Source organism: Phoca vitulina, unplaced genomic scaffold (assembly GCF_004348235.1).
Source record: "Phoca vitulina isolate PV1807 unplaced genomic scaffold, GSC_HSeal_1.0 scaffold1, whole genome shotgun sequence".
Lineage (NCBI taxonomy): Eukaryota > Metazoa > Chordata > Mammalia > Carnivora > Phocidae > Phoca > Phoca vitulina.
The window spans coordinates 32,339,737-32,353,224 of NW_022589704.1; the positions used below are offsets into that span (position 1 = coordinate 32,339,737).

Below are 13,488 nucleotides of genomic sequence, written 5' to 3' on the forward strand. Positions count from 1 at the left end.
CAGAATCAGAATAAGAATATAAAAATAAAGAATAATCAGAGTAACATCAAAATCAAAGAGAAATTAGGATCGATACTTACGATAAAAGAAAGGGACAAACTCCACTGTGAGAGAAGCTGGTTTATATTTCTGTCTGCTCTTTTCCACAGTACTAAGGATTCGTCTATCATTAAAAAGAAGTTAATACCAAATTATAACAATGGTGAGTAGAGATGGCATAATTACAGAAACAACTATAAATTTAATATATTACTTTTTATTTATATATTGAACAATACATCTCTAGGATTGATATAATCTTGAAAAGGAAGTCTAACCTATAATTTAAATGCTCACCAATCAAAGGATTTCTTCTTTTGAATTAAGCAAAAAAAATTTAAATGCTTAATGGTGAAACATAGCAGCCAGGTTAAGTCTCCAAAGAACTAGAAACAGAAAAAAGGAACTAGGCATTTAAAATTTCCAATCTGTAAGATTATTTGTTCAGCAGTACTGCTAATTTGACACCTAAGGCTGTACCTTATTACTACAGGGCAAATGAAATTCATCAGAAATCAGGCCACTCTTTGCCACTTTCTGAAATTTTATCTGGACACAAAGAATCCATTCCACTGCCTTCCTCCATTTTAAATTAATGTAGATCTAGTATGCGCTGGGATTTTTTTTTTTTTTTAAGGATTTTATTTTTTATTTGACAGAAAGAGAGAGCAAGCGAGCACAAGTTGGGGGAGAAGGGCAGAGGGAGAGGGAGAAGCAGGCTCCCTGTTTCAGGGAGCCTGATGTGGGGCTCGATCCCAGAACCCTGGGATCATGACCTGAGCTGAATGCAGATGCTTAACCGACTGAGCCACCAGGTGCCCAGGGAATTATTTTTGTTTTTAATGACAATTCCAGTAGTTTTGATGGCTGAAATATTTCTACAGACTTTGGCAAGGCCAACACATATAGCATGTGCTTTTACCAAGATCATTTCAATTCAACACAAAATGAGTCTCCTAAATGGGCATGGTAGTGTGGGGATTGGGGAATAAAAGCTATTGTTAAAATGATATATCTGACCAGTTGACTGCAGAAAATTAAACAAAAAACAAAGAACTCAGACACTTTTTTTGTGTCCTGAAAAAATTCCTAACATTGTTAGATAAAGCCAACAAAAAAGGAAAATATTTGAAAAACAGCCACAAAGAAATTCTGTATGTCTAAATATGATCTACTGATAAAGCAATGGATTAAGTTGACTTCTTTTTAACAACCATAATTGAGATATTAAAATTATTTTCCTTATATTTAAAGCTAGAAAGAAAAGTCAATTGGCCACAGAATAAGTCAAGTAAGATAGACACAGCTGCTCAGTAATGACAGAATAAAGAGTTCTAAGATCCAGATCTAATAGCCAGATTCACTAGAAATTGTATTAGACACCATTTGCTAATACAATGCTTTCCAAATCTGTGTCTATTTCCTTTTTTTTTTTAAGATTTTATTTATTTATGTGACAGAGAGAGTGCATGCGCAAAAGCATGGGGAGCTGCAGGCAAGGGAAAAGCTGGCTCCCCACTGAGTGGAGAGCGTGATGCGGGACTCAATCCCAGGACCCTAGGATCATGACCTGAGTCGAAGGCATATGCTTAACCAACTGAGCCACCCAGGTGCCCCCAAATCTGTGTCTATTTCCATTGTGGAGAAGGCAGAAGAATTACCATATTGTGTATTTATTTTAAATTCAAACATAATATCCTAGAATATTATTGGATCTATTTAATTAAGACCAGTATTGAGATTTTTTATGCCTTTAAGAGAATACAAACATTACTGGAGTTTCAAATTAAAAATTCAGTCACGCCTTTAAAAGAATTCAGTAATGTCGTAGAAAAATTAATTTTAAAAGGACGATTTAGCTTTCAGTTAGGTTTTTCCATGAGATTATTTACATTGTTTATATTTGGCACATATATTATAAGTTATAGTATGAACCAATAGATTGGATATATCCTATCCAAATATCCTGTGCTACAAACAATAAGCGTTCTCACTTTAGTAACATAGTGAAAATGTACTCCTGCAATTTGTGAATAATGACTTATTCTAAAGGCCATGTATTAGATGTAACATATGAACATAAATAATTCCCATTATGGGGCACCTGGGTGGCTCAGTCAGTTAAGCATCTGCCTTTGGCCCAGGTCATGATCCTGGGGTCCTGGGATCAAGCCCCAACCAGGGAGCCTGCTTCTCCCTTTCCCTCTGCCACTCCCCCTGCTTGTGGTCTCCCTCTCTCTCAAATAAATAAAATCTTAAAAAAAAAATGATTAAAAAAAAAATGCCTGGGTGCCTGGGTGGCTCAGTCGGTTAAGACTGAGCCTTCGGCTCAGGTCATGATCCCAGGGTCCTGAGATTGAGTCCCACATGAGGCTCTCTGGTTCAGCAAGGGGTCTGCTCCCTCTCCCTGCTGTGTTCTCTCTCTCTCTCTCTCGGCTCTAATAAATAAATGAAATCTTAATAAAATAAAAAAATTTTAAAAAATTACCAATATTGTTGTAGTAAAATTTAATATACTAACATGAATAAGAGGGGTGAAAACTATTCTATGTAACACAAACATTAAAACATAAGTAGTTTACACTACACATTTGTAATAGGGTAAGACAGAATAGCTAAAAATGAAGTTAGTCTTGTACCATTTTTAAATCACAGCATACTTCCTTGTTGCATTATTATCTGATATTTGGGTCAAGCATGTGGCACCTAGCAGAGGCTAATACATACCTATACCAACTTCTGAGGGCTGTAAAATGTGTTCGCATCTAGTTTTCTAAGTTCATGTCCCTTGGTCAATTATTTTGTGCTTCTTTTTTGTGCTGCCATCATGCCTAGGACATAACTATTTCCAGTAAACTTTTAATCTGGAAATAAAGTCAAGCTCTTGCAAAAGTTGCAAGAATAAAAATTGTATAAAGAACTTCAAATATATCTTACCCAGGTTCATTGTTAAAATTTTATCCCAAACACTTCATCATTTGTTCACTCTCTCCCCATATTATACAGTGCACACATAGTTATATATACATGCATTCACACATATAACATTTTCCAGAACATTTAAAGGGAAATTATGTATATTCTGGCATATTACTTCTAAATACTTTAGTGAATACCTGCTAAGAATAGGGATATGGTCTTACACAATAACAGCATAATTATAAATTTTAATACATTTAACACTAATATAAAACATTTATCTACCATACATAATCCCATTTTGTTAATTGACCCATTAGTATCCTTTACAGCATTTTCTCCCCCTCTCAGTACAGCTTCCTGTCCAGATATTACATTTAGCTGTCATATCTCTTTTCCCTCTCTCAATCTGAAACATTTCTACAGCCTTTATGATATTCTTAAAGAATGTTGTCCCACACTCCTTCCTTTTATTCATTAAAATAGTCTTCATTTTGGGTTTGCTTGATGTTTCCATACAACGAAATTTATATTATGCATTCTTGGTAGAATACTATAAAAGCAATATGTGTCCTTCTTAGAGCATCACAGTTGGAGGCAAAGATGTCCATCTGCTTCTCACTGATGCTAATTTTGATCATCTAGTCAATGTACTATTCAGTACTATACAAAATAATTACTAATTTTTCCTTTGCAATGAATAAAGAATCTGTGGGGAAACATTTTAAAACCATGCAAAAAATACGCCCTTTGCCAAAACTTTCCCTAGATTTAGCCATCCTGATCCATACCTTTCCTATAATTTCTGTAAAATGCTGATTTTCTTCCAACACTCCTTCTACATTTACTAATTGGCACTTCGACTTCTATTATAAGCAAGGGTCCTCTCTTTTGCCTTTATCTATCTATCTATCTATCTATCCATCCATCCATCCATCCATCTATCCATCCACCCACCTATCTATCTATCTATCACCTATCACGAGTATGGACTCATTAATTCCTTTTTCCCCCCCATGGTTTATAATTCTATTTTTTTTTTAAAGTAAACTCTACACCCAGTGTGGAGCACAAACTCAGGACCCTGAGATCAAGAGTCATATGCTCTACTGACTGAGCTACCCAGGTGGCCCAGTTTATAATTCTTTATGGCAATTAATTATTTTCATATATACATTGTCCTAGATTTGGCCAGAAGGAGCCCCAGGAGCCCCAGTTAGACAACTTAGTCTAACTTGTTTTTCCTCTTTGGGCAGATAATGATTCCTACTGTACTTATATTGGGTACAAAGTAGAAACTCAATAAATATATTTTTAAATAAATGCTTGAATGATAAGGCCTTTTCAGGAAAGAATTCTTTCCCTACATCTATTTTAGTTCCACTTGAGAAAAGCTTTCTAAATATGTAAGATGCTACAAACAGAATTAAAATTGAGCTAATAGATTAATCAAATCTATTCATTATATCAAATTACATACGGAGATATGAAAAAAATCTATGTATTTCATCAAATAAGAAATATACTTTTATTTTTTTTTTAAAGATTTGTTTATTTGAGAGAGCAACAGCATGCGAGCAGGGGGAGGGAGAGAGAGAATCCTCCAGCAGACCCCACCACAGACTGAGCACAGAGCCCAACACAGGGATCGATCGCAGCTTAGATCACGACCTGAGCTGAAACCCAGAGTTGGACACTTAACCAACTGAGCCACCCAGGCGCCCCAAGAAATATACTTTTAAATGGCTCTGTATTTGGAATAATGCTAACTTACATTTGTTCTAATCTGTTTTAGTCGTTTGGGTAAGCAACAAAAACAAATAATATGTAAGAAAATATATACATTCCATATTTTCACTTAACTTCAGAATTAGATTAACATATAAGGTATAAGTTATTGCTATCGCTCCCTTGTATAGGTCTCCCATGAGCTATAGATGTTTCCTAATTCCATGATTTATTTGTAGTATGTTTCATTTCCCTATCAAAGTCAAAGACACCCAAGTCTGAACCCTTGCTTTACTGTTTACCTCTGAAGCAGTTCCTACTATTACCAGCAAAATTGTTATGCCTATTAGAGATAATAGGAAAGCTTCCAGCATAATTCCTGGCATATATATTACACACACTCATGAAATGCCACCACTCATCCTCTACTCTTTGTTCCTCTTCCTGTTGCCACTTTATATATGTAGAATTCTCTTTCTATACTATAGCATTTAAATATCTTCCTGTTTTTGGTTCTCAAAACTTGTTTTTTGTTTTCATTTGCCAATTTTATTGGTATTAATTTGTTGTCAGATCTACTTTTTTATATCTTCTCTCATTCCCCCAACTTTTAAATTCATTTTGTTCTTATTAAGATTCCTTTAAAACCTCTCCCCTGTCATTTTCAGACTGTTCTCATGTGCCTCTTTGTATATATGTCTTGCTGTCTATAAAGAAAAACTATTTGTCATTGTTTCAAAATTTAAAACATTATCTTAGATTTGCCATTACTGACAGATCTGAGGTGGAGCATGGGGAAGTAGCAAGAGTGAAAGGAAGGGATATAATTTCCTTAAGAAATCTCTAGCATCGGTGTCAAAAGAGAACACCGGCTTCCACCAAGGGAGCCATGGAGGAGCAGCAGCTATGGCTCTCCACGACCCTATGGCCATGGGCCTCAACAAGGGCCACAAGGTGACAAAGAATGTGAGCAAGCTGAGGCACACCAAGTTCATGCACGGCAGGATCCAAGAGGTGCGGGGCTTCACCCCATATGAGCAGTATGCCATGGAGCTGCTCAAGGTCTCCAAGGACAAGGGTGCCCTCAAGTTCATCAAGAAAGATGTGGAAACACACCTCCATGCCAAGAGGAAAGAGGAGTTAAGCAATGTCCTGGCAGCAATGAGGAAAGCAGCAGCCAAGAAGGAACCCCTCCCCTCTGTATATTATAAGCCTTTTGGGGGGAAAAAAAATAGAACATTGATTATTTGAGAACCAAAGTGATAAATGAGTAGAAAGGCTACAAATGGAACACTGTTATGTGCCTCTTTCAATCTTCAGAGTCATGAGTAGTGCTCAGGCAGAGGCAAAAGGTAGTGACAGCGCAGTCTGCCAATTATTTCCATGTCTACCCCTTCTAGTCAAAGTAGAACTTCTTGGTTTCACTGTGGTAGATGGGGATGTGGGACTAATTCTGACCAATGAGTTCTGAATGAAAATAAGATGTGTCATGACCAGACGAGAGCATTAAATTGCTAATGTGAGACATTTCAGAGCTTTCTTTTCTCTCATGTGGTAACTAGCAAAACCTTAGATGCCTGCTCCTCTGTCAGCTTAGGATCTTGAGTGACTGTCATGACTGAGGGCTTCCTGCCAACGATGGCAGACAGCATGAACAAGAAATAAACCTTTGTTATTCTAACCCCTTGTTTGTTATTGCAACATCATCTGTCTTATCCTGACTGATAAACCATCTTTGCCAAGGAAAATTCAAAGTACTTTCTCTCTGGGAAAAGACATATTAAAGCTCAATTGAAAAGGAAGTATTCAATACTAAGTAAACTGTTTGTAAAAGAACTGTTTACTTGACAAAAATTTCAGAGTCATGAATTCCCAACAATGTAAGTGCACTATAACCAAAAGCTAGGTACTGCTAAGGTTGGTATTTTGATATAATAAGTACAAACTATTTTTATCTATTCTTTAAAGCAGGACTCCTGCCAGACAGTACCTTTTAACCCTAGTTCAAGTTGCAATATTTCTTTGAAAAACAGTATTGTTTCTGTGGTGGGGAAGGGGAGAAAAGGAAGCATTCAGAAGGTCATTAGTTCCTTTCCATTAATGAACAGTCAAGAAAATTATTAGGGCAATGTGATGGTTAATTTAATGTGTCAACTTGGGAGGGTGTTTTTGGATGAGATTAACATTTAAATTGGTGAAATATGGATAAAGGAGATTACCCTATACAAAATGCCTCAATGAATCAGTGGAAAGACTGAATAGAACAAAAAAATTGGCCTCTCTAAGCAAGGGGGAGTTCTCCAGCAGACTGTCTTTGGACTTCATCTGCATCATCAGTTCTGGGTCTCCAGCCTGACTACATTTGGACTAGAACTAGAACATCGGCTTTCTATCTGCCAGCTTTCAGACTGTAACTGTACTTTGGCTTTCCTGGGTCATAAGCCTGACATCCCACATTTGGATTTGTCCGCCTCTAAAATCACATGAGGCAACTGCTTATAATAAAGCTTGTTTTATGCATGCGCGCGCGCGCACACACACACACACACACACACACACACACACACACACACACCTTACTGGTTCTGTTTCTATGGAGAAACCTAATAAAGACAACTTCTCTCAACGTATAAAGGAAAGCCAGTGTATAAATAAGTAGACAGGATTGTTATATTTAATAACTAGAGTACTTGTTCCTATTACATCTACTTTTTACTTCTTACTTTTACTATAGGATGTGTTATTTCAATAAAATATCACTACACAGAACATACAAAGTATTACCATATAGTCTACATAAATGTTCTCTCAGTTAATCAATTCTTCACCATCATCTAATGGTGGCTACTCAAAGTGAGGGTATAAGACCCTAAAAAACCTGAAAAGCCTATAAAGATCAAACATTTTAGCAGTGAAAAGCTGCAGGAAGTGGCAATGGTATAAGTAGGTTGGGTTAAATTAAAAATGAAAATGGAAAAATCTTGAAATTGAAAATACAGCAGATTTGGGAGACCTAAACAAGCAATCTGACTGTAGTTGATGATACAACTCTTCTTCTTCTGTGCCCACAGGTAATAAAGATATGAGTTCAAAACTCTTCTCTGTGAGCCCTGAACTGGTAATTACACTACTGTCACTAAGCTGCAAAACCATCATCCTATATTCTATCTGCTTTGTCATGCTGTGACAAGCACTCTGCAAACTATACTTCTCTTTTTCCAGGTACTCCACTGTTGGGTTCACCAATAGTACGTACTAAATGGAGCCTGAAGGCTAAGGGTAAAAAGAAAGTGATTCCTTATTTTTTTTTACCAGCCAACAGTTCTTAACTGTAGCATTCACAGTTGGTTCTTTGTCTTCAGGTTATTTTTGACAATTCCAGCACCAGCCTATGCTCCTGGCTGCTCAGTGATACCTGCACAGCTAAGCAATGCTCTTTCATCAGAGGTCTGAGACCCAGCTGCAGGACCTCTTCTCTGATAACTCCAGTCTCTTCCTCTTGTCCCATACCCCGAAGGAAGTAGCTGCTTCCAGAAGTCACTATTTCTGTATTACATCACTATCCCTACTTGCTTTTTGAGTTCTCTAATACCTATTTAACAATTTCCTTCAATTATATCTTTTTAAAATACCTGGTATGATTACCGTTTTCTTGACCAGACCCTAGCTGACACAAGCTCCACAATTAAAAGCAGACAAAATATTGTTAAAATCATTTTCATCCTATGAAATGAGCTTAAAAAAAGAGAACTTTCCTTGAAAAATATGTACACTCCACTTGATGTTACTGTGCTTTGAAATTTTCCTATCAGATTATTAGCATTACAAAATAAAAGTTTAGAGTAAATTTATTATCTGGAAGTGGCAATTTTCACTAATTCATTACTTCCAACAGAGATAGATAGAGGTCAGAGATAAAGATAGGGGTGTTACACACATCTTACATATTTCTTTCACAGAGAATAAGACCTGCATTGAAGAATTACATATATTTATGACATTCAGGTTTTAAATGAACATTATAAGGTATATAAGACATACCCTGAAATTCTATGCCTCCAATTCCGATATGGATCATACAAACTTTCACAAAACGCCAATGCATGGATCACAAATTCTTCAATAGATGTCTGATCTGCCAATTCCTTCTCTTTTTTTTTGCTTTTTAACTGAAAGTAAAGTTAAACAAAAAATTATATTTAGTTAAAAATATTAAACTGCATAACATATCTACATCATTAAAAGACAACATGTTTCATTAATTATCTAATAAATCATTTTTATTCAAATAAACCTATGTTCCAATTGCGTCTAAAGGGTCAGTGGACTGAATATAATCCTTCAAATTTTAATATGGCCTAGGAAGAGTTTCGAATGGATAGCAAAAAAAAATATGTTTTCAATAAGAGGGATATTTGATGATAAATAATATGTAATATATATAATATATAAATTGACAAAGTATGTCACTGTAAAAAGCCATTTATAAAACACTTTAATTTTTAATTAAAATAAAATATATTAATAATTGCTTTTCTATTTTTAGATAACATGTTTAAGATGTCTGAACTATATAGTACCTAATGGAAATTTTAATTCACTTCTCGATTATTACATCCTCTAAAAACATTTAACTTTACTATAATATTTAAAAAAGTAAAACCTAGTTACTCTCAGTAAAGCAACAAAAGGAATATATTAATTCACCTACTTGCTGAATATAAAGTGTTGTCATAGTGATGACATGATTAATATATGAGCAAGTCCCAATTTCTTCCACATTAGATAGATTTCTGTGAGGAAAAAAAGAATATTTATTACTTATGAACAGTGACAAAAATGTATGCTCATTTATTCAGGTCGAATTCTGAAAATACATATTAGCAAAGGAAATATAAATGACATTCATTAAGCCTTAAAATCAATATGGTTATATAACTGTTTTTCCACTAAGAATGTGAAACACACCTCAACCACCATTTAGCTACTCTAAGCAGAATGTTTAAGAAATACATGCTGGTTAGCAATTATTTATTACAGAAAAAGTGAAAAATATCACAAAGTAGAAACAAAAGAGAAACAAAAATCAAAAATATTCTTACAACCCAACCGTTCACAACTATTTACATTTTGGATTATTTCTTCTCAGGTTTGTTTTTATTTTCGTATGCAGATTCTTACTTTGGTTTTTCTACATATTGTTGCCATTAAAACACATGTACAGTTTTAGAGTTTTCACTTTGCTCTTTGAAATTACAGTTCCCTTATCTAGACGTGTTTCTCAACTATACTGAAAGGCCTTGATAGAAAAGCCAGCACCTGTACATTCTCCATGAGGGCACAGTATATGTGCTGTTTAGAGCAGTGAGTGGGTCAGTAAGTGATGTTTAATTAAAATATGGTCCTCACTTTTATCCCATTTTTGTAAGACAAGGCAGGACACATAATGCTAACACTTCCTGTATCTAATATCACCTATCTTTTTCTTAACATAATAAAACAATCTATTAATTTTCTCTTCTGAGACGCTGTGACACTGAAAAAAACTATTTATCTAAAATACAGCAGATGCCCATTTGCAACGACATGGATGGAACTAGAGGGTGTTAAGCTAAGTGAAATAAGTCAATCAGAGAAAGACAATTAACAAATGATCTCACTCATATGTGGAATTTAAGAAACAAAACAGAGGATCATAGGGGAAGGGAGGGAAAAACAAGACAAAATCAGAGAGGGAGACAAACCATAAGAGACTCTTAATTAGAAGAAACAAGCTGAGGGTTCCTGGAGGGGATGGGGTGGGAGATGGGGTAACTGGGTGATGGACATTAAGGAGGGCAAGTGATGTAATGAGCACTGGGTGTTATATAAGAGTGATGAATCACTGAACTCTACCTCTGAAACTAGTAATACGCTATATGTTAATTAATTGAATTTAAATTAAAAAATAAAATAAAATAAAATACAGCAAATGCTAAAAGAACCCAAAAAATAACAGAATTAACAGCCCTGTACCCCTGAAACAAATAATGCATTATATGTTAATTAAAAATTTTTTTAAATAATATAAAAAACAAACTTGACTAGTTCAAAAAAAAAAAAGAATTAACAGTTCTTAATATAAGAAGTCAGACTGGCATGACTTCTTTGAGAAAAGAAAAAGTAAAGGAGAGGTAAAATTCAAAGACCCTATGGAGGATTCTAGGAAGATGGCAGAATAGGAAGCACTTAGGCATATGTCTCCACACCTAGAAAACAACTGTGCTGGATATAACTTATTCTGGAACTCTGAAGTGTGCTGAATGCTGGCAACTTCCAGGGGAAGACATGGGACAGTAAACTGCAGTTAATGTTCGATAATTTTGGTAAATTTCAGCTATTATTAGCATAGTAGCAACCACCCATGTAGTGGGCAGCTCTGCACATCTTCCCAGAATCGCTTGTTAACAAGTTAAAGGAACCAGGGTGGGCAAAAAGGACCCTGTTCTTCAAATATCAGGAATTTGTGCTTCTGATCAAAGAAATGAAGACAAAGAGGTGGGAGCCATTGTTAGTGCACCTCACCCCACTGTTGCAAGCCCCTTGCTCTCTGGCTGAAGGAACTTTCAGGGAACTTAAAGGGTCATGGATGAAAGTACTACAACATAATAAAAAGCCATATATAAAAATTCTACAGGAGACATCGTATTCTATAGTGAAAGACCGAAAGCTTTTTTTCTAAGAACAGGAACAAGGCAAAGATGGTTACTTTTACTGCTTCTATTCAATATAGTACTGGAAGTTCTAACCAAAGCAAGTAGGTAAGAAAAAGCATCTAAATTGGAAAAGAGGAGGTAAAATTTATCTGTTTGCAAATCTAGATCTAGACATTAAACACAAACCATAAGAATTAATAAATGAATTCAGCAAAGTATTAGGATAAAAAAAATCAGCACACAGAATCAAGTGCATTCCTATACATAAACAATAAATAATGAGAAAGAATTATCATGAAGACAATTCCATTTACAGTAGCATTAAGAATAAAATACTTAGGAATTAATTTAACCAAGGAAGAGAAAGCCTTATAAAATGAAAACAAAACAAAACAAAATTGCTGCAAGTCATTTCAAAAGACATAAACATAAACACATGTGACGTTCACAAAGGACATCTTACCGTTAAAATATCAAAACTACCCAAAGCAATCTAGAGATTCAATGCAATCCTTATCAAAATCTCAATGTTTTCTGCAGAAACGGAAAAACCCATCCTAAAATTCATATGGAATCCCAAGGAACCCCAAATAGCCAAAACAATTTTGAAAAAGAAGACCAAACTGGAATACTCACATTTTCTGATTTTATTTCTTAGTGCAAAGCGTCAATAATCAAACAGTGATGTTGGCATAAAGAAAGACATATAGACAAATGGGATAAAATAGACCAGAAATAAATCTTCATATGTATGCTTTTGACAAGGGTCCCGACACCAACCGATGGGGAAAGGAAAGTCTTTTCAAAAAGTGATGTTGGGAAAACTGGATATCCACATGCAAAAGAATGAAACTGGACCCTTACACCATATACAAATATTAACTCAAATGGATCAAGAAACTAAATATAAGATCTAGAATAATAAAACTCTTAGAAGAAAATAAAGTACAAGAGCTTCATGACATTGGATTTGATTTCTTGGATATGATACCAAGGTATAGGTAACAAAAGTAAAAATAGACAAATTGGATTTCATGAAAATTTAAAAATTTTGTGCATCAAAAGACACTATCACTAGAGTAAAAAGGCAACTCACAAAATGGGAGAAAATATTTGCAAATCATGTATCTGACAAGGGATTAATATTCAGAATATAAAGAGAGTTCCTAAATCTCAACAACCAAAAAAATCAACCCAATTCAAAAACAGGCAAAAGACTTGAATAGACATTTCTCCAAAGAACTACTATATGAATGGCCAATAAGCACATGAAAAGATGCTCAACATCAAAAATCATTAGAGAAATGCAAATCAAAATTATAATGAAGTACCCCCTCACACCCATTAGGATGATACTATAAAAAAACAAAAACAAAAAAAACCCAGGGTGCCTGGATGGCTTAGTTGGTTAAGTGTCCAATTCTTGATTTTGGCTCAGGTCATGAGATCAAGCCCCATGTCAGGCTCCACGCTGGGCATGGAGCCTGCTTAAGATTCTCTCTCTTCCTCTCTCTTTGTCCTTCCCCTTCCAAACAAAACAAAACAAAACAAAAACAAAAAACAAAAAACCCCAAACAAACAGAAAACAACATGTGTTTGCAAGGATGTGGAGTAACTGGAACATCTAAGCACTGCTGATGGGAATGTAAAATGTTGCAGCCACTGCTATGAAAAACAGTATGGCAATTCCTCAAAAATTTAAGATTCCAGTTATCATCTGATCCAGCAAGTCCACTTTTGGATATGTAGCCTAAAGAACTGAGGTGTCCTCACCTTCACCAGACATATCTATACATTCATGTTCATAAGAGAATTATTTTTCTATTTATTTTTTTTCCTTGCCTAAACCCTTCACTCACCTAAGGGCCAGTGGAAATTTATTTTTTGTCCTTTCCATCTTTTACCAAGTTGCTTTTCCTTGCAAAATGCATGACATGACAGAGGGGAACCTGGGAGTGGGGGGCATGCCAGGGACTTAAATACAAGCTGGAGGGCAGGGCACAGGTAGGACAGGTGAGAGACAGCACGAGGGACATGGCTTCTCAGGTAAAGATGAAAGAAGAGCAGAAAGAAGCTGTGCTAGAGGGCAGGGGGCTAAGATACTGGG

General features: G+C 35.4%; 2 protein-coding genes across 4 annotated transcripts in view; one reads left to right on the forward strand and one right to left on the reverse strand.

The window, feature by feature from the left end:
• Positions 1-13,488, reverse strand: part of NBEAL1 (neurobeachin like 1) — a 179,402-nt gene that overhangs the window by 135,226 nt on the left and 30,688 nt on the right. For 2 of the 3 annotated variants that reach the window (XM_032404324.1, XM_032404314.1), the window contains exons 4-6: positions 9,398-9,479; positions 8,728-8,855; positions 81-163 (exon numbers count right to left, since the gene is read on the reverse strand). In XM_032404324.1, the coding sequence (XP_032260215.1) occupies positions 81-163; positions 8,728-8,855; positions 9,398-9,479 (293 nt within the window). Of the gene's footprint in view, positions 1-80; positions 164-8,727; positions 8,856-9,397; positions 9,482-13,488 lie in introns of those variants that run through there. The other variant, XM_032404334.1, reaches the window with a different exon arrangement.
• On the forward strand, positions 4,692-8,720 carry LOC116632455 (60S ribosomal protein L36-like). Its single transcript, XM_032404472.1, has one exon. The coding sequence runs from the start codon at positions 5,593-5,595 to the stop codon at positions 5,935-5,937; it is 345 nt and encodes a 114-aa protein (XP_032260363.1). The 5' UTR covers positions 4,692-5,592; the 3' UTR covers positions 5,938-8,720.

Excerpts from the sequence above, each read along its gene's own strand:
- LOC116632455 (XM_032404472.1), top strand. The coding sequence starts at position 5,593 with ATGGCTCTCCACGACCCTATGGCCATGGGCCTCAACAAGGGCCACAAG.